This window comes from Mytilus galloprovincialis, chromosome 13 (assembly GCF_965363235.1).
Source record: "Mytilus galloprovincialis chromosome 13, xbMytGall1.hap1.1, whole genome shotgun sequence".
NCBI lineage: Eukaryota > Metazoa > Mollusca > Bivalvia > Mytilida > Mytilidae > Mytilus > Mytilus galloprovincialis.
In genome coordinates, this window is record NC_134850.1 from 42,941,951 (window position 1) to 42,963,203 (window position 21,253).

The 21,253-nt window shown below is 34.0% G+C and overlaps 1 protein-coding gene across 1 annotated transcript in view; it reads left to right on the forward strand.

Moving 5' to 3' along the window:
• Window positions 1-21,253, forward strand: part of LOC143056125 (uncharacterized) — a 240,686-nt gene that overhangs the window by 181,843 nt on the left and 37,590 nt on the right. Inside the window, exons 70-75 of the mRNA XM_076229211.1 lie at window positions 1,850-2,272; window positions 4,159-4,309; window positions 6,574-6,716; window positions 7,514-7,599; window positions 8,911-9,067; window positions 10,827-10,944. Coding sequence (XP_076085326.1) covers window positions 1,850-2,272; window positions 4,159-4,309; window positions 6,574-6,716; window positions 7,514-7,599; window positions 8,911-9,067; window positions 10,827-10,944 — 1,078 coding nt within the window. The remainder of the gene's footprint in view (window positions 1-1,849; window positions 2,273-4,158; window positions 4,310-6,573; window positions 6,717-7,513; window positions 7,600-8,910; window positions 9,068-10,826; window positions 10,945-21,253) is intronic.

Sequence of the window (21,253 nt, forward strand, 5' to 3'; positions counted from 1 at the left end):
ATAACAGTTTTTTTATGAAACTTGTATCAATGGTTTATATCAGCAATGTCTTGAACAAGTTCGAAAATCAGTGCCGATCACTTATTTTTAAAAGAGTTATGACCCTTGGAAACATTAATTGTATGGAAAATTGTATTGTTAGCCCTCTGATGTGTATAACACTTGCCAGTTTTTTGTGAAACTTATATTATAGGTTAATATCAGCAGTGTCTTTAATTAATGAGTCAGAAAATCAATGCTGACAGATTATTTTTATATGAACGCAATTTTTTTGCGGTCGTATATTGGTATCACGTCGTCGTCCGAAGATGGATGGTTTCCAGATAATAACTTTAGTATAACAGTAAAAAGAAATCAATAAAATTAGTATAACAGTAAAAAGAAATCAATAAAATTTTAACACAATGTTTATAACCTCAAAAGGAAGGTTGGGATTGATTTTGGGGGTTATGGTCCCATCGGTTTAAGAATTAGGGCCCAAAATTGCCCAAAACATACATTTGTCTAGTTTCAGGACAATAAGTTGTGTATAAGTATTACAAATACTCTGAAATTGTACCACAATGTTCATACCATTTAGTAGAAGGTTGGGATTTATTTTCAGGGTTATGGGGCAAACAGTCTAGGAATTAAGGGCCAAAAACAATCATTTTAGAAATTTCGGGACAATTACTTATGTTTAACTGTATGGATCTCTCTTACATTACAAGGTTCCATATAATGAAGGGAAGGCTTGGTGTCAGTTTGGGGTTAATATCCCTAAACATTTAGGAATAAGGGGCCGAAAAATGGCAAACAAGAAACATTTTTCTAGTTTACAGACAATAACTTGTGTTTAAGTGTATAGATCTTTCTGAAATTATGCTACAAGGTTTCTTACTATACAAAGAAAAGGGTGGAATTGAGTTTTAGGGGTTCTTTCTCCTATGGGGGTTTCAATAAGTGTGGGGCCAAAAAAAGGGCCCAAATAAGCATATTTGTAGTTTTCAGGCAATAACTTGGAAATATTACTTACATAACAAATTGCATTGTTAGCGCCCTCATGAATACAATTTTTGCCAGAATTATGAAACTTATATCATAGGTTTATATTAGCAATGTCTTTGATCCTTTTGAAAATATGTTCTGATCAAATGATTTTTATGAGTTATGCATAACATTAGCTATAAAGCTTTCATTTCTCTAAGATATAAATAACAAATTTAAAGAACAAAAAAAAAGGGCTTTTTTAGTCAGTGCCCTTGTACCTTGGTAGATAAAATATGTATAATGAGGGGGGCATTAATTGGAAATCTGTTTTATTGATTTCATTATATAGCAACAAATTCTAATAATATGCTGCCATTGGACCCAAAACATTTGTTTTATTCAACTTCTTTTTAAAGCAAATAAAGAGTCATTTGTTAAACAATATAAACAAAATTTGAATTCATTTCAAGAGTAGGTTAAATTGCTGATAAATAAAGACAATGATATAAACCATATTCCTATTCTTAAAATTTTGTTTTATGTAAACCCCTTATTATATACTCCCTCTCTATGTGTGGTGGATGTAATGCAATCAGTTTGTCCCCCTTCCGGTTCATCTGTCTGTCTGTAAGTTCGTATCTCTTGTTGTTTGATAAATATTTTCGTCACACTTTTCTAAGAAACAACTCACCAGAATGTTTTCATTTTATTTCAGCAGATTGACAATGATAGGTTGTAAAGTGTGTGCTATTTTTCAGATCTGTCAGCTACCTACAGTCATTATGTTTGCTGATACTTTGTATTTGTACTCTGGTTTCAAAATCTTTAATCCTGGTTTACAGTTAATATTTTTTACTATAATTTTGATAAACATTTTCAGACTTATGCTGTGGGACAGATGAAGGAAAAGAGGACATTTTCCCATGTACTTGGGTAGGGTACAATGTTTCTGGGACAGTCATGATTGATGATGGATACGTGAAAATCAATGGTGTAAACATAAGACCATTATCTGAACTAAACCGTGTGCAAAATACAAGTTTGTCTGGTGCAGACCGTCTCTCCAGTGCCAATAATGTATTCAAAATGGAGCCAGGACGTACTGTGTTTCTGATGATGAGGTTATGTAATGCTGCCATGAGATGTTTTAACAAGACAATGGGTAGTGTGATAATAACCAATGCCAATACTGATCTAGAAACATCACTCAATGGACTGGCCATTACGATATCAGTCTCCTCAAGTTCTGGTAGAAGGAAGAAGAGAGCTGTCAGAGATGATTTAGTCATTGTAACCCCTAGTAGTAAGTGTAATAAAGATAAAAAAGAAAATAATTATTATTTGATGTTACAAACGAACCCTCTCATATGAATGACAAATTAAGCGGTCATTCCTGTAAAAAGGCATATTTTGCAGTTTTTAATTTTTTTTCTTGAATTTCAAGTAATTGCTATGAATAAAAAATGAAAATCCAGAAGAGCAAAGGACAGACCTGTTCAAATCATCTAGTCAAACTTAATTTCCTATATTAATATACAGTCGAACCTCGTTGTGTTGAACTCGGTTGTGTCGAAGTAATTTCTCGGTCCCGGCATAATCCCCGTTTGATCAATGCATTTTAACCTCTGATGAGTCGAACAAGGATGATTCGAATTCTCGGTTAAGTCCAGGTAATTCTTAAGTCCCGTCGAAGTAAAATTGATGTAAATTGACCCCGATGTCTCGAAGTTTAAAATTCAAAAAAAAATCGAAAGAAATAAAAACTTTAAAGATAAAATTATTAACGGATGTTTTTCTTGTTTAACCTATTCATTTCCATAAGTGATTAAAGCTGTGTAATACTTGTTTGTACAACAGTTAAAATGACATGTTTATAATGACCACTAATCAACACCTGTGTTGATCGTCCAAGCGGAACTTGAATGTGCTGAACCTAGTTCACTTGGTATAAAAACGAAACGAATTTTAATGACTAAGCTGAGATTAAATTAACCATAAGAACAATTATTAAAAGGATTACAAAATTAATTAATTATTATGAGTCGGTCTTTTTTATCTATGAACACTGTTCTATCATATTCTTTAGAGATAAGTGATGAAAATATTTTCGCGAGTGATTTCATAATTTATAGTGACTGACCTTTGTAAATATTTGTGTATTGATTTTATTTGTGAATGTAATGTGTTGAATCTTTAAAAATACGGAACATAAATACACAATAATATTATCATATCGAAAAAAGCACAATGATCAATAAACATACATCTAGTTTACAAAAATCACATATTGGTATTTCATACATTTCAAATATATGACGTCACACTCGACCTCGGATGAGTCGAACCTCGGATGAGTCAATCCTCGGATGAGTCGAATACTTTCGTCTGGTCCCTTCGACTTCGACACAGCGAGGTTCGACTGTAACTGCATAAAGGTTGGATCATGTTAGGCTACAATCTCCTGTTTTTCATTAACTAATTTTGCAATTACCATCTGAGATTCAGGATAAGGTTATTCCATTGCATGCATGAGTCTGATAATTGTTTTTTTAAATTGACAATTGGTTTTTTTTTCACTTAACATTCAGTTCAAGTCTTTGATGGCTGTAGCAAAATATCAGTAAATAAAAGAGTTAATTCTAATTGTAAGATCGTTTTCAGTACTTTTTAGTGAATTGAAGCAGTGGAATAGAGACAAATGTATAATTGAACAACAGCTTTACAATTCACAGCTGTGAAATTTATCATTTTGCTAGAAATACAAGTTAGCAATAAAAAGAATGTTATCAGGCAACAATCTTAGTTTATGGCTGTTGGAATCAATGTCACACAGAAACCCAAATAGTTTGGCTTGAACTGTAAATGCGCATTTATACAAGAACGCAAAATCTAATAGCAATATCAAAGATATTTTCATGCAGCAACCAAAATATTGAAGATTTGATGTCACAATTGAATCCCATGATTCATGCCAATTTGGAAGTTAAATGAAGTTTGCAAAGAAAAAATATAAAACAAATTCTGCGTCCTCTAATACAAAAGATTAGATATAGTTATTTTGGTAAGAAATTGTAGATCTCAGCCAATGTTAAGTTGCACTCTCCATGGGAAAAAAGATATTGCACATCCACAATATTCCAATCTTCAATATCAACTATAACTATTATATAGTTTATTGTTTTATTTTAGATTTGACTTCTGGACACAGTACAACATTTACAATCCTTACTTATACTGAGATAACAGCAACCTATGATTCTGCAGCATCAACAGATTTTGTACCTTATATTATTGATCCATCTACAACAACTGATTTAGTGGATAGAATCCTGCTAAGAAGGTATGGTAGCGAGATTAAAAGCTGTGGTCAATGGAACAATGAACAAAATCTCCATATCTAGTAAAGGACAACTTTCTAAGTGTTAACTTTAAGGGATTTCAATGTATCTATTTCGAAGTTTAACAAATCTCTTCATTAGATTACATTCAAGGCATGAAAGTCAGCACATTTTGGATATATTGTAAAAAAAAAAAAAAATGTATTTTTTTGAACCTTCAAGCTTGAGGAAACCCTTGACCGCAACCTAGGATACAAAATATTCTGTAGCCAAAAACTTTCTGGATCAGGGGTGGCGGCCAAAGCGAAAACTGAAAATTTGACTAAGACTTTTGTTACTACACAAATAATTCATACATGTACTTTAGGGGTCAGTTCTGCATCATTTTTAGCTCACCTGGCCCGAAGGGCCAAGTGAGCTTTTCTCATCACTTGCAATTGGCGTCCGTCGTCCGTCGTCTGTCGTCCGTCGTCCGGCGTCGTTAACTTTTACAAAAATCTTCTCCTCTGAAACTACTGGGCCAAATTCAACCAAACTTGGCCACAATCATCATTGGGGTATCTAGTTTTAAAAATGTCTCCGATGACCCGGTCAACCAACCAAGATGGCCGCCACAGCTAAAAATAGAACATAGGGGTAAAATGCAGTTTTTGGCTTATAACTCAAAAACCAAAGCATTAAGAGCAAAACTGACATGGGGGGTAAATTGTTCATCAGGTCAAGATCTATCTGCCCTGAAATTTTCAGATGAATTGGACATTTCGTTGTTGGGTTGCTGCCCCTGAAATAGTCATTTTAAGGAAATTTTGCTGTTTTTGGTTATTATCTTGAATATTATTATAGATAAAGATAAACTGAAAACAGCAATAATGTTCAGCAAAGTAAGATCTACAAATAAGTCAACATGACCAAAATGGTCAGTTGACCACTTTAGGAGTTATTGCCCTTTATAGTCAATTTTTAACCATTTTTCGTAAATCTTAGTAATCATTTAGAAAAATCTTCTCTAAAACTACTGGGCCAAATTTAACCAAACTTGGCCATAATCATCATTGGGGTATCTAGTTCAAAAAATATGTCCGGTGACCCGCCCAACCAACCAAGATGGCCGCCATGGCTAAAAATAGAACATGGGGGTAAAATGCAGTTTTTGGCTTATAACTCAAAAACCAAAGCATGAAGAGCAATCTGACAGGAAGTAAAATTGTTCATCAGGTTATCTGCCCTGGAATTTTCAGATGAATCGGATAATCGGTTGTTAGGTTGCTGCCCCTGAATTGGTAATTTTGAGGAAATTTTGCTGTTTTTTTGTTATTATCTTGAATATTATTATAGATAGAGATAAACTGTAAACAGCAACAATGTACAGCAAAGTAAGAACTAAAAATAAGTCAGTATGACCAAAATAGTCAATTGACCCCCTAAGGAGTTATTGCCCTTCATAGTCAATTTTTAACAATTTTCTTAAAATTTGAAGATTTTCAATAACATTTTCCACAGAAAGTACTGTTATAGATAGAGATAATTGTAAGCAGCAAAATTGTTTAGTAAAGTAAGATCTACAAACACATCACCATCACCAAAACACAGTTTTGTCATGAATCCATCTGTGTCCATTGTTTAATATTCACATAGACAAAGGTGAGCGACACAGGCTCTTTAGAGCTTCTAGTTTTAAATGGGACGCGTCTATAAGATGTTTGTTTGTTTTAATAGTTATAAATATCACTACTGTTTTTATGTGAAATTTGTATAGAAAACATCAATTTCTAAGGGTAATATTTGACTCTTTGTGAAGTTCTTTTAATGTTGATCCTTTAATTTATAAACTCATCTCTTAAAAGGATCAGTATTTATATAAAAATAAGGACATGTGGTATGATTGCCATTGAGACAACTATCCAATGAAATTCATAGTTAGTTGGCTTTCACGTTCACATATATTTTGGACTAAAAGTAATTATTTTATACTCGAAAATAAAAAAACCTAAAGGAGACTGTTCATGGCGAGCTGTAAATCACAAGACCACTAAGGCTGTTCACAATTGCAATAGAAGAATGGTCATAATCATCTAATGTCAGCTTTGCCTAGGGAATTCTAATCTTAATTCTAGGTTATATATTATGACCCTGCAATATTATGCAACATTGTTGTTATACTAATGATGAAATTAACTATGTAATATGTCTAAACAAACTTCCATCCTGGAAAAATAAGAATTTTTGTTGCTATTAAGTTAATTCATGTAGATATTTTCTTTTTCAGACTCTATGAAAGTGAATTTGCATTTTCCTTTGTGTCTGTTGGACATATTATGATGCCTGGACCGATTTTGATGACATTCAGTGATGTTGCCGGTCCTGAACTTCATTCAGGCAATAGAACGATATTGACAAATTGGAATCCAGGTAAGATAAGGGCTGTTCCATTTAAATATCCAAGGTGTCTCAGTTATCAACTGGTCTAACAAGTTCAACTATTGTATCACTAGCCAGTATTGTCAACACTGAGGTTGTGATTTCGAACCCTGCACATGATAGGTGTGCTTGACTTCAATTTTGATAGAATAAGTTGGTCAGTTTTCCTGCCAAAGGGTGTGATTCCCTCAGCCTTCTTCTACCATTAAAATCTTACTGCTACAATATAGCTAACAGTGCTGAAAGTGGTGTTAAAGATCAATACATGTTGTTTTATATTTTTAATCATCCATGGTACCCAGAAAAAGTCTTTTCAAAACTGGATCACCACCCATAGAGGTCAATTCAGAATTTCACTTGCCTATTTACTGTACTTGACAACCACTCCTAATTGTGTTGGCATATTAGTTTAAGCTCTCTGAAGTACAGTTGGTATATCAAATATGTTGTTTACTATTTGCCTATATGTATGTTGAAATGGCATAAAACATATTAATCAAACCATCACTTGCGTTTGTTTGTTCGCTGATGAAAAGAAAACATTTCACTATTTAACATAAATTGTTTGTAATGTTGCTGCATTCACCAGAAATTAATCATTCAATCAATCAGAAGTTGCATTGGAAAAAAAGTATTCTTTTAACATGAAAACTGAAAATTTTCCTTGAAATTTGATTAGAAACTGAAATGTGAGAAAAGGTTAGAATACAACAGTCCAAAGTAAATTTAAAAGGCTAAAACCTAATTTGTACTCTCTTTTCTTATAAATAGTATGTTATATTTTTCAGTGAGACAATTGTGGGAGGAGTCTAGTAGAACATGTAATGAGACAGATACTGAGGTCTTCAATAATGATGGTACTGTCACTATCAAGGTATTTATTTCTTTAACTGTATTTTTTTTATTTTTTTAATCATATGCATACAGAGTATGTCTCTAGTGATGTGTGGATACACATGCTTGAGGTTTATACTTCTATATATTGTTGCTTTTATAATAATTCATTTTTGGTGATTATGGAAACTGAGCCAGTTCATTTGATTTGATATACAGATAAGTAGATTGTATAAGAATAACTAAATTATTTCTTGACAATTTGTTGTAAATTGTTGTAAACGTAGCCCATTTTGAGCTTTTCTCATCACTTGGCGTCTGTCGTCCGTCGTCGTTAACTTTTACAAAAATCTTCTTCTCTGAAACTACTGGCCCAAATTTAACCAAACTTTGCCACAATCATCATTAGGGTATATAGTTTAAGAAATGTGTACGGTGACCCGGCCAACCAACCAAGATGGCGGCCTTGGCTAAAAATAGCACTTAGGGTAAAATGTAGATTTTGGCTTATAACTTTCGAAACTGAAGCATTTAGAGCATATCTGACAAGGTGTTAAATTGTTTATCAAGTCAAGATATATCTGCCTTGAAATCTTCAGATGAATTTGACGACTGGTTGTTTGGTTGCTGCCCCTGAATTGGTAACTTTTAAGGAAATTTTGCCATTTTTGGTTATTATCTTGAATATTATAATAGATAGAGATAAACTGTAAACAGCAATAACTTTGAGCAAAATAAGATCTACAAATTAGTCAACATGACCATAATAGTCAGTTGACCCCTTAAAGAGTTATTGCCCTTTACAGTAATTTTTTACAATTTTCATAAATTTTGCAAATTTTGACAAAATATTTTCCTCTGTAACTAATGGGCCAAGTTCATTCTAGATAGAGATAATTGTAAGTAGCAAGAATGTTCAGTAAAGTAAGATCTACAAACACATCACCATCACCAAAACACAATTTTTGTCATTAATCCATCTGTGTCTTTTGTCTAATATGCACATAGACCAAGGTGAGTGACACAGGCTCTTAACTTAAGAGACTCTAGTTATTTTTACCTAACTGTTAAAGGGCATAAATTGTCCAGAAGATTTTTTATTCACTTTCTTTGTCTTTTAGGTCATTGTTCAATTTGCAATCAAACCACATCTTCCTAATTATTTACACTGTTTATAGCAAATAATTTTTTAAGTGTGATATATCTGTATTTTACTGACAAGTTTTGAAATACTTTCCGCTTTCAATATAGGTCTCATATGACGTATGCCTATACAGTTTTGCGTGTTAATTTACGAATGTGTTCCTGGACTTTCTTGATATATGTTTTATATTTTCTGCCACATTTACAGGTATGCAACACTTGGAGAGATTTGACAGAAGGAGCAGTCAATGATCCATACTTCAAACATGAAACCATGTTCTCTCTGGCTAATGCCAAGGCCTCCATTACGAATTCAGAGCCCTATCTTACAGTACCGGATGTGATCTACATGTCAGAAGATGCAGGTAGGAAAGGGAATAAAAATCTTTGAATACTGTAAATTCAGGAATTTCAGTGTGTATATATAAATGGGTTTGTTGAACAATGGGTAAAAGATTTTGGACAGGACAGGGACCAGTTTATACTACTCAGACTTTAGATTAAAAGTCTTTGATCCATCTTATGATTACTTGTATCAAACTATACCTGTGTGTGATTTGTATATTCCAAGGTACAATACAGTACCAATTGGTATCTGCTTTAATTATATATGGTTTGTATTTATGTAGGTACAATACAGTACTAATTGGTAGCTGCTTTAGCTATGTGTGATTTTTTTTATTGTAAGGTACAATACAGTAGGTAGCTTCTATAGTGATGTGTGATTTGTTTATTTTAAAAGGTGCTGTACAGTACCAAATGGTAGCAACTATAGCTATGTGTGATTTGTATACTTAAAGGTACAATACAAAACGAGTGGGTAGCTACAGTAACTATATATAGTTTTGTGGTTTTTATACGCCCGTTAAAATTTTGACGGGACGTATTATGGTATACAAATGTCCGGTGTCCGTCCGTCTGTCCGTTCATCCGCCTGTCTGTCTGTCTGTCCGGCGTAAACATGTCGCAACATAACTTGAGAATGACTTATCCAAATTTCATGAAACTTTATAGAGTTGTTTCTTATGATAGTCAAATGATCTGTATACTTTTTGTTGAAAATTGAATTTAAACTTTTTGAGTTACAGCACTTTGTAACTAAAACAGGGGTGTGTTTTTTTCACATGTCACACCGTATCTCAAAAACGATTCTTGATTATGGCTTAAAACTTTAAACACTTCTTATTTATATTAATCTTAATATCTGTATACTTTTTGGTGATGATTAAAAATTTCATATTTGAGTTATTTGAGTATTTTGTAAAAAAGGGGGAGGGGGTTTTTACATGTCGCACCATATCTCAAAAACCATTTATGATTATTGCTTAAAACTTTACACATATCTTTGTTATATTAATGTAAAGATCTTTATACTTTTTGGTGATGATTCAAAATTTCATTTTTGAGTTATTGAGTATTTTGTAAAAAAGGAGGAGGTTTTTTTTACATGTCGTGCCGTATCTCAAAAACAATTTATGATTATTGCTTAAAACTTTACACAAGTCTTTGTTATATTAATCTAAAGATCTGTATACTTTTTGGTTTGATTTAAAATTTTATTTAAAAAAAAAAAAATAGGGTGGGGGATTTCACATGTACCACCTTGTCTCAAAAACAATATATGGTTTTTGCTTTAAACTTTCTCAGAAACTATTTATGATTATTGCATAAAACTTCAACACAAGACGTCGGGCGTATCATGCACTCATGGCGCAGCTGTTTATTATGCCCACCTCCTATAGTAGAAGGCATTATGTTTTCTTGTCTGTGCGTCCGTTCGTTCGTCCGTCTGTCCCGCTTCAGGGTCAAGTTTTTGGTCAAGGAAGTTTTTGATGAAGTTGAAGTCCAATCAACTTGAAATTTAATACATATGTTTCTTATGATATGATCTTTTTATTTTAATTCTAAATTAGAGTTTTGACCCCAATTTTAGGGTCCACTGAACATAGATAGTGATAGTGTGAGTGGTGCATCTGTGTACTATGGACACATTCTTGTATATATTTTAAGGTACAACAACAACTAATTGGTAGCTACTATAATCATGTGTGCTTTGTTTATTAAAGGTACAATACAGAACCAGTTTATTAAGCTACTTTAACTTTAGTAATTTGTATATTTTAGGTACAATACAGTATCAGTTGGAAGCCACAGATGATGAGGGAGATACCATTGAGTTCTATTTGGTTTGCAACTACTCTAATTATACCATGGGAACACCTATACTGTCTGTTGATGGAATGTAAGTTCATTCACAATTATACCATTGGAACACCAATCCTGTGTGTTGATGAAATGTAGGTTTCCACACTAATTTTACAATGGGAACACCGATCATGTCTGTTTATGGAATGTAAGTTCATTTAAAGACGAGACTGATGGTATAGAGTAAATATTGTTTATACAACTCTCTAATTTTTGATTAGTCACAACCTACTTTCTGCATTTGTGTCTACTTATCATTTTTAGCTCACCTGGCCCACAGGGCCAAGTGAGCTTTTCCCATCACTTGGCGTCCGTCGTCGTCCTGCGTCGTTAACTTTTACAAAAATCTTCTCCTCTGAAACTACTGGGCCAAATTAAACCAAAGTTGGCCACAGTCATTATTGGGGTATCTAGTTTAAAAAATGTGTCCGGTGACCCGGCAAACCAACCAAGATGGCCGCCACGTCTAAAAATAGAACATAGGGGTAAAATGCAGTTTTTGGCTTATAACTCAAAAACCAAAGCATTTATAGCAAATCTAAAATTGTTTATCAGGTCAAGATCTATCTGCCCTGAATTTTTAGATGATCAGACAACCCGTTGATAGGTTGCTGCCCCTGAATTGGTAATTTTAAGGAATTTTTACTGTTTTTGGTTATTATCTTTAATATTATTATAGATAGAGATAAACTGTAACAGCAATAATGTTCAGCAAAGTAAGATTTACAAATAAGTCAACATAACCGAAATGGTCAGTTGATCCTTTTAGGAGTTATTGACCTTTATAGTCAATTTTTAACCATTTTTTCGTAAATCTTAGTATTCTTTTACAAAAATCTTCTTCTCTGAAACTACTGGGCCAAATTAATCCAAACTTGGCCAAAATCATCTTTGGGGTATCTAGTTAAAAAAAATGTGTCCGGTAACCCGGCAATCCTACCAAGTTGGCCGCCATGGCTAAAAATAGAACATAGGGGTAAAATGCAGTTTTTGGCTTATACCTCAAAAACCAAAGCATTTAGAGCAAATCTGACAAGGTAAAATTGTTTATAAGGTCAAGATCTATCTGCCCTGAAATTTTCAGATGAATTGGACAACCTGTTGTTGGGTTGCTGCCCCTAAATTGGTAATTTTAAGGAAATTTTACTGTTTTTGGTTATTATCTTGAATATTATTATAGATAGAGATAAACTGTAAACATCAATAATGTTCAGCAAAGTCAGATTTACAAATAAGTCAACATGACCGAAATGGTCAGTTGACCCCTTTAGGAGTTACTGCCCTTTATAGTCAATTTTTAACAATTTTTCGTAAATCTTAGTATTCTTTTACAAAAATCTTCTCCTCTGAAACTACTTGGCCAAATTAATCCAAACTTGGCCACAATCATCTTTGGGGTATTTAGTTTAAAAAATGTGTACGGTGACCCGGCCATTCTAACAAGATGGCCGCCATGGCTAAAAATAGAACATAGGGGTAAAATGCAGTTTTTGGCTTATAACTCAAAAACCAAAGCATTTAGAGCAAATCTGACAGGAGTTTTATTGTTTATCAGGTCAAAATCTATCTGTCCTGAAATTTTCAGATGAATATTACAACCCGTTGATAGGTTGCTGCCCCTGAAATGGTAATTTTAAGGAAATTTTACTGTTTTGGGTTATTATCTTGAATATTATTATAGATAGAGATAAACTGTAAACAGCAATGATATTCAGCAAAGTAAGATTTACAAATAAGTCAACATGACCGAAATGGTCAGTTGACCCGTTTAGGAGTTATTGTCCTTTATAGTCAATTTTTAACCATTTTTCGTAAATCTTAGTATTCTTTTACAAAAATCTTCTCCTCTGAAACTACTGGGCCAAATTATTCCAAACTTGGCCACAATCATCTTTGGGGTATGTAGTTTAAAAAATGTGTCTGGTGACCCGGCCATCCAACCAATATGGCCACCATGGCTAAAAATAGAACATAGGGGTAAAAAACAGTTTTGGCTTATAACTCAAAAACCAAAGCATTTAGAGACAATTTGACATCTGGTTAATTGGTTATCAGGTCAAAATCTATCTGTCCTGAAATTTTCAGTTGAATCGGACAAGCCGTTGATAGGTTGCTGCCCCTGAATTGGTAATTTTAAGGAAATTTTACTGTTTTTGGTTATTATCTTGAATATTATTATAGATAGAGATAAACTGTAATCAGCAATGATGTTCAGCAAAGTAAGATTTACAAATAAGTCAGCATGACCGAAATGGTCAGTTGACCCTTTTAGGAGTTATTGTCCTTAATAGTCAATTTATAACCATTTTTCGTAAATCTTAGTATTCTTTTACAAAAATCTTCTCCTCTGAAACTACTGGGCCAAATTAAACCAAACTTGGCCACAATCATCTTTGGGGTATCTTGTTTAAAAAATGTGTGGCGTGACCCGGCCAACCAACCAAGATGGCCGCCACAGCTAAAAATAGAACATAGGGGTAAAATTCAGTTTTTGGCATATAACTCAAAAACCAAAGCATTTAAAGTAAATCGAACATGAAGTAAAATTGTTTATCAGGACAAGATCTATCTGCCCTGAAATTTTCAGATGAATCGGACAACCTGTTGTTTGGTTGCTGCCCCTGAATTGGTAATTTTAAGGAATTTTGCTGTTTTTGGTTATTATCTTGAATATTATTATAGAAAGAGATAAACTATAAACAGCAATAATGTTCAGCAAAGTAATATTTACAAATAAGTCAACATGACTGATATGGTCAGTTGGCCCTTTTGGGAGTTATTGCCCTTTATAGTCAATTTTTAACCATTTTTCGTAAATCTTAGTAATCTTTTACAAATATCTTCAGTAAAGTAAGATGTACAAACACATCACCATCACCAAAACACAATTTTGTCATGAATCCATCTGCGTCCTTTGTTTAATATTCACATAGACCAAGGTGAGCAACACAGGCTCTTTAGAGCCTCTAGTTATAGATAGAGATAAACTGTAAACAGCAATACTGTTCATCAAAGTAAGATTTACAAATAAGTCAACATGACCGAAATGGTCAGTTGACCCCTTTAGGAGTTATTGCCCTTTATAGTCAATGTTTAACCATTTTTCATAAATCTAAGTAATCTTTTACAAAAATCTTCTCCTCTGAAACTACTGGACCAAATTAATCCAAACTTTGCCACAGTCATCTTTGGGGTATCTAGTTTAAAAAATGTGTGGCGTGACCCGGTCAACCAACCAAGATGGCCGCCACGGCTAAAAATAGAACATAGGGGTAAAACAGTTTTTGGCTTATAACTCAAAAACCAAAGCATTTAGAGGAAATCTGATGTGGGGTAAAAATGTTAATCAGGTCAAGATCTATCTGCCCTGAAATTTTCAGATGAATCGGTCAACCCGTTGTTGGGTTGCTGCCCCTGAATTGGTAATTTTGAGGAAATTTTGCTGTTTTTGGTTATTATCTTGAATATTATTAGCTCACCTGGCCCGAAGGGCCAAGTGAGCTTTTCCCATCACTTGGCGTCCGGCGTCCGTCGTCGTCCGTCGTCGTCCGTCGTCCGTCGTCGTTAACTTTTACAAAAATTTTCTCCTCTGAAACTACTTGGCCAAATTAAACCAAACTTGGCCACAATCATCATTGGGGTATCTTGTTTAAAAAATGTGTGGCGTGACCCGGCCAACCAACCAAGATGGCCGCCATGGCTAAAAATAGAACATAGGGGTAAAATGCAGTTTTTGGCTTATAACTCAAAAACCAAAGCATTTAGAGCAAATCTGACATGGCGTAAAATTGTTTATCAGGTCAAGATCTATCTGCCCTCAAATTTTCAGATGAATCCGACAACCCGTTATTGGGTTGCTGCCCCTGAACTGGTAATTTTAGGGAATTTTTGCTGTTTTTGGCTATTATCTTGAATATTATTATAGATAGAGATAAACTGTAAACAGCAATAATGTTCAGCAAAGTAAGATTTACAAATAAGTCAAACATGACCAAAATGGTCAGTTGACCCCTTTAGGAGTTTTTGACCTTTATAGTCAATTTTTAACCATTTTTCGTAAATCTAAGTAATCTTTTAGAAAAATCTTCTCCTCTGAAACTACTGGGCCAAATTAATCCAAACTTGGCCACAATCATCTTTGGGATATCTTGTTTAAAAAATGTGTGGCGTGACCCGGCCAACCAACCAAGATGGCCGCCATGGCTAAAAATAGAACATAGGGGTAAAATGCAGTTTTTGGCTTATAACTAAAAAACCAAAGCATTTAGAGCAAATCTGACAGCGGTAAAAGTGTTTATCAGGTCAAGATCTATCTGTCCTGAAATTTTCAGATGAATCAGACAACCTGTTGTTGGGTTGCTGCCCCTGAATTGGTAATTTCAAGGAAATTTTACTGTTTTTATACGACCGCAAAATTTGAAAAATTTTTCGTCGTATATTGCTATCACGTTGGCGTCGGCGTCGTCGTCGTCGTCGTCGTCGTCGTCGTCGTCGTCGTCGTCCTGCGTCCGAATACTTTTAGTTTTCGCACTCTAACTTTAGTAAAAGTGAATGGAAATCTATGAAATTTTAACACAAGGTTTATGACCACAAAAGGAAGGTTGGTATTGATTTTGGGAGTTTTGGTCCCAACATTTTAGGAATTAGGGGCCAAAAAGGGCCCAAATAAGCATTTTCTTGGTTTTCGCACTATAACTTTAGTTTAAGTTAATAGAAATCTATGAAATTTTGACACAAGGTTTATGACCACAAAAGAACGGTTGGGATTGATTTTGGGAGTTTTGGTTTCAACAGTTTAGGAATTAGGGGCCAAAAAAGGGCCCAAATAAGCATTATTCTTGGTTTTCGCACAATAACTTTAGTTTAAGTAAATAGAAATCAATGAAATTTAAACACAATGTTAATGACTACAAAAGGAAGGTTGGTATTGATTTTGGGAGTTTAGGTCCCAACAGTTTAGGAATTAGGGGCCAAAAAATCAGGTCAAGATCTATCTGCCCTGAAATTTTCAGATGAATCGGTCAACCCGTTGTTGGGTTGCTGCCCCTGAATTGGTAATTTTGAGGAAATTTTGCTGTTTTTGGTTATTATCTTGAATATTATTAGCTCACCTGGCCCGAAGGGCCAAGTGAGCTTTTCCCATCACTTGGCGTCCGGCGTCCGTCGTCGTCCGTCGTCCGTCGTCGTCCGTCGTCCGTCGTCGTTAACTTTTACAAAAATTTTCTCCTCTGAAACTACTTGGCCAAATTAAACCAAACTTGGCCACAATCATCATTGGGGTATCTTGTTTAAAAAATGTGTGGCGTGACCCGGCCAACCAACCAAGATGGCCGCCATGGCTAAAAATAGAACATAGGGGTAAAATGCAGTTTTTGGCTTATAACTCAAAAACCAAAGCATTTAGAGCAAATCTGACATGGCGTAAAATTGTTTATCAGGTCAAGATCTATCTGCCCTCAAATTTTCAGATGAATCCGACAACCCGTTATTGGGTTGCTGCCCCTGAACTGGTAATTTTAGGGAATTTTTGCTGTTTTTGGCTATTATCTTGAATATTATTATAGATAGAGATAAACTGTAAACAGCAATAATGTTCAGCAAAGTAAGATTTACAAATAAGTCAAACATGACCAAAATGGCGGTAAAAGTGTTTATCAGGTCAAGATCTATCTGTCCTGAAATTTTCAGATGAATCAGACAACCTGTTGTTGGGTTGCTGCCCCTGAATTGGTAATTTCAAGGAAATTTTACTGTTTTTATACGACCGCAAAATTTGAAAAATTTTTCGTCGTATATTGCTATCACGTTGGCGTCGGCGTCGTCGTCGTCGTCGTCGTCGTCGTCGTCGTCGTCCTGCGTCCGAATACTTTTAGTTTTCGCACTCTAACTTTAGTAAAAGTGAATGGAAATCTATGAAATTTTAACACAAGGTTTATGACCACAAAAGGAAGGTTGGTATTGATTTTGGGAGTTTTGGTCCCAACATTTTAGGAATTAGGGGCCAAAAAGGGCCCAAATAAGCATTTTCTTGGTTTTCGCACTATAACTTTAGTTTAAGTTAATAGAAATCTATGAAATTTTGACACAAGGTTTATGACCACAAAAGAACGGTTGGGATTGATTTTGGGAGTTTTGGTTTCAACAGTTTAGGAATTAGGGGCCAAAAAAGGGCCCAAATAAGCATTATTCTTGGTTTTCGCACAATAACTTTAGTTTAAGTAAATAGAAATCAATGAAATTTAAACACAATGTTAATGACTACAAAAGGAAGGTTGGTATTGATTTTGGGAGTTTAGGTCCCAACAGTTTAGGAATTAGGGGCCAAAAAGGGACCCAAATAAGCATTTTTCTTGGTTTTCGCACCATAACGTTAGTATAAGTAAATAGAAATCTATGAAATTTAAACACAAGGTTTATGACCATAAAAGGAAGGTTGGTATTGATTTTGGGAGTTTTGGTCCCAACAGAATAAGGGGCCCAAAGGGTCCAAAATTAAACTTTGTTTGATTTCATCAAAATTGAATAATTGGGGTTCTTTGATATGCCGAATCTAACTGTCATGACTGTGTATGTAGATTCTTAACTTTTGGTCCCCTTTTCAAATTGGTCTACATTAAGGTCCAAAGGGTCCAAAATTAAACTTAGTTTGATTTTGACAAAAAATGAATCAGTTAGGTTCTTTGATATGCTGAATCTAAAAATGTACTTAGATTCTTGATTATTGGCCCAGTTTTCAAGTTGGTCCAAATCGGGGTCCAAAATTAAACTTTGTTTGATTTCATCAAAAATTGAATAAATGGGGTTCTTTGATATACCAAATCTAACTGTGTATGTAGATTCTTCATTTTTGGTCCTGTTTTCAAATTGGTCTACACTAAAGTCCAAAGGGTCCAAAATTAAACTTAGTCTGATTTTAACAAAAATTGAAATCTTGGGGTTCTTTGATATGCTGAATCCAAAAATGTACTTAGATTTTTTATTATGGGCCCAGTTTTCAAGTTGGTCCAAATCAGGATCCATAATTATTATATTAAGTATTGTGCAATAGCAAGTCTTTTCAATTGCACAGTATTGCGCAATGGCAAGAAATATCTAATTGCACAATATTGTGAAATAGCAAATTTTTTTTTAATTAGAGTTATCTTTCTTTGTCCAGAATAGTAAGCAAGAAATATCTAATTGCAAAATATTGTGCAATAGCAAGATTTTTTTTAATTGGAGTTATCTTTCTTTGTCTAGAATCAACTTAAATCTTTGTTATATACAATATACAATGTATATTCACTTTTTACTACCAACTGATAAATTAAAATAATCTTTACCATTCAGTGATAACAAGCAGTTTTTTTACATCTTAATATTTTATGATGTATTTAAATGAGTAGTTATTGTTGCAAACTCCATTAGAAATTTTAATTGAGATTAGTTTTGGAATAAGGGAAAGGGGAATGTGATTAAAAAAATTGGGTTCAATTTTTCTCATTTGAAATTTCATAAATAAAAAAGAAAATTTCTTCAAACATTTTTTTGAGAGGATTAATATTCAACAACATAGTGAATTGCTCTAAGAGAAAACAAAAATTATAAGTTCATTAGAACACATTCATTCTGTGTCAGAAACCTATGCTGTGTCAACTATTTAATCACAATCCAAATTTAGAGCTGAATCCAGCTTGAATGTTGTGTCCATACTTGCCCCAACTGTTCAGGGTTCAACCTCTGCGGTCGTATAAAGCTACGCCCTGCGGAGCATCTGGTTGGTTATTATCTTGAATATTATTATAGATAAAGATAAACTGTTAACAGCAATAATGTTCAGCAAAGTAAGATTTACAAATAAGTCAGCATGACCAAAATGTTCAGTTGACCCCTGAAGGAGTTATTGCCCTTTATAGTCAATTTTTAACCATTTTTTCGTAAATCTTAGTAATCTTTTAGAAAATATTTTCCACTGTAATTACTGGGCCAAGTTCATTATAGATAGAGATAATTGTAGCAACAAGAATGTTAAGTAAGATATACAAACACATCACTATCACCAAAACACAATTATGTCATGAATTTATCCGTGTCCATTGTTTAATAGAGATTTACGGAAAGTCTCGGATCCGACTGTTGACTCCGACTCTGACAGCAAAAATGACTGGGGTCGTCTCAAAAGCTAATTTAATGTGATTCACGAGGAGCCCATAAACGGAGCATACTATCGCTCCATCGACATTAAAAATCAAAATTTAAAATCCGAGTTTTCGTAATAGCACATTTCAATCAGATATTTTGTCAAGCTCATACACATGTACATGTCGTATATAAAGCCAGATATGTTATATTGAATGGTTTATATCTTTCATCTATAATGCCATAGATATGTATAAACCTTATTTTAATATAATGTGCATTCTGTCATCTCAATCTTTCCATCAAAAAGCTTAACACATTTAATATATCAATATTTTCCAACAATGCAAAGATAAAATAATTATGGCAAAGCTATATTCAATATGTTTCCCTAGAATTATGCCGATAACACGTAAATTGTTAGTTTAACCAAAAGGGTGCGCTCGATCTCTGAAAACGAAAAAAAAAATTATCTCGCATAATATAATACTATATTTTATAGCTAGACATTTTTTGTAAATCAAACTCCAAAAGTACAAAGCAAAATTGCATTTTGATATTTCAATTAGCTTAATTCGATTTCAAAATATAAATTTACGGAAAAAGAGGCAGAGGCGGATTAAGAAGCGGATCACTGTGCCGGCCCCCGTTATCAGACATTCTAAAAATAATTCTGGCCCCCTTTTGGAACAAACAAATATTCCTGGCCCCTTTTTTCTCGAAAATCTGGATTTGTACAGAAGGGGAGGGGGTTGAGTGAGTTTTCCAGAATATTTTTTTCAAACGACATGTATGCTTACCTATTCAAAAGTTAATTTCAATATTTGTGTTGTAAATAATAATGGATTATGTTAGAAAAGAATTTTTTCTACAGATTTTTCCACTTTTATATCTTCACCCTCCTTATTCACGAAGTTTTCTTCAAAAATTGATTCATTTCATTCTTTTAATTATTTGACCTTCCTAGGGCCCTTTAATGGATAAAATTTATCCAAATCGGAATCCGGCAGAATAGAGAATTATTGTCAAACATGCCATGGTTGAGGTTGGCCTAAATAAATTGTAAAGTGATGGGTAATTTGTTAACTTATGACACACAAGACAAAAACTCAGACAGTTTGTGGAGACTTGTGCATGATTTGTTAACAGAAGACAAATTTATTTGATTAAATAAATTATGGTGTAAAATCTTGTGTAAATGTTTCCAAATTTTACCTTGAAAAGCTAATTATTTTGTACTATTTAGTATTTTGAGACGACCCCTTCATTTTACCTGTCAGAGTCGGTATCAACAGTTGTTACCGAGACTTTCCGTAAATGTCTATTATGCACAAGACCAAGGTGAGCGACACAGGCTCTTTAGAGCCTCTAGTTATAGATAGAGATAAACTATAACAGCAATAATGTTCATCAAAGTAAGATTTACAAATAAGTCAACATGACCGAAATGGTCAGTTGACCCCTTAAGGAGTTATTGCCCTTTACAGTCAATTTTTAACCATTTTTAGCTCACCTGGCCCGAAGGGCCAAGTGAGCTTTTCCCATCACTTTGCGTCCGGCGTCCGTCGTCCGTCGTCGTCCTGCGTCCGTCGTCGTTAACTTTTACAAAAATCTTCTCCTCTGAAACTACTAAGCCAAATTTAATCAAACTTGGCCACAATCATCATTGGGGTATCTAGTTTACAAAATGTGTCCGGTGACCCGGCCAACCAACCAAGATGGCCGCCACAGCTAAAAATAGAACATAGGAATAAAATTCAGTTTTTGGCATATAACTCAAAAACCAAAGCATTTAAAGTAATCGGACATGAAGTAAAATTGTTTATCAGGTCAAGATCTATCTGCCCTGAAATTTTCAGATGAATCGGACAACCCGTTGATGGGTTGCTGCCCCTGAATTGGTAATTTTATGGAAATTTTGTTGTTTTTGGTTATTATCTTGAATATTATTATAGATAGAGATAAACTGTAAACAGCAATAATGTTCAGCAAAGTAAGATTTACAAATAAGTCAACATGACCGAAATGGTCAGTTGACCCCTTAAGGAGTTATTGCCCTTTATAGTCAATTTTTAACCATTTTTCGTAAATCTTAGTAATCTTTTAGAAAAATCTTCCCCTCTGAAACTACAGTCCCTGTAACGTAAAAGTTAACACTTATTTCGTTCGGTTAGCGTACGTACAGCGTTCGGTAATCGTTCGTATAGAGTTCGGTCATCGTTCGTATA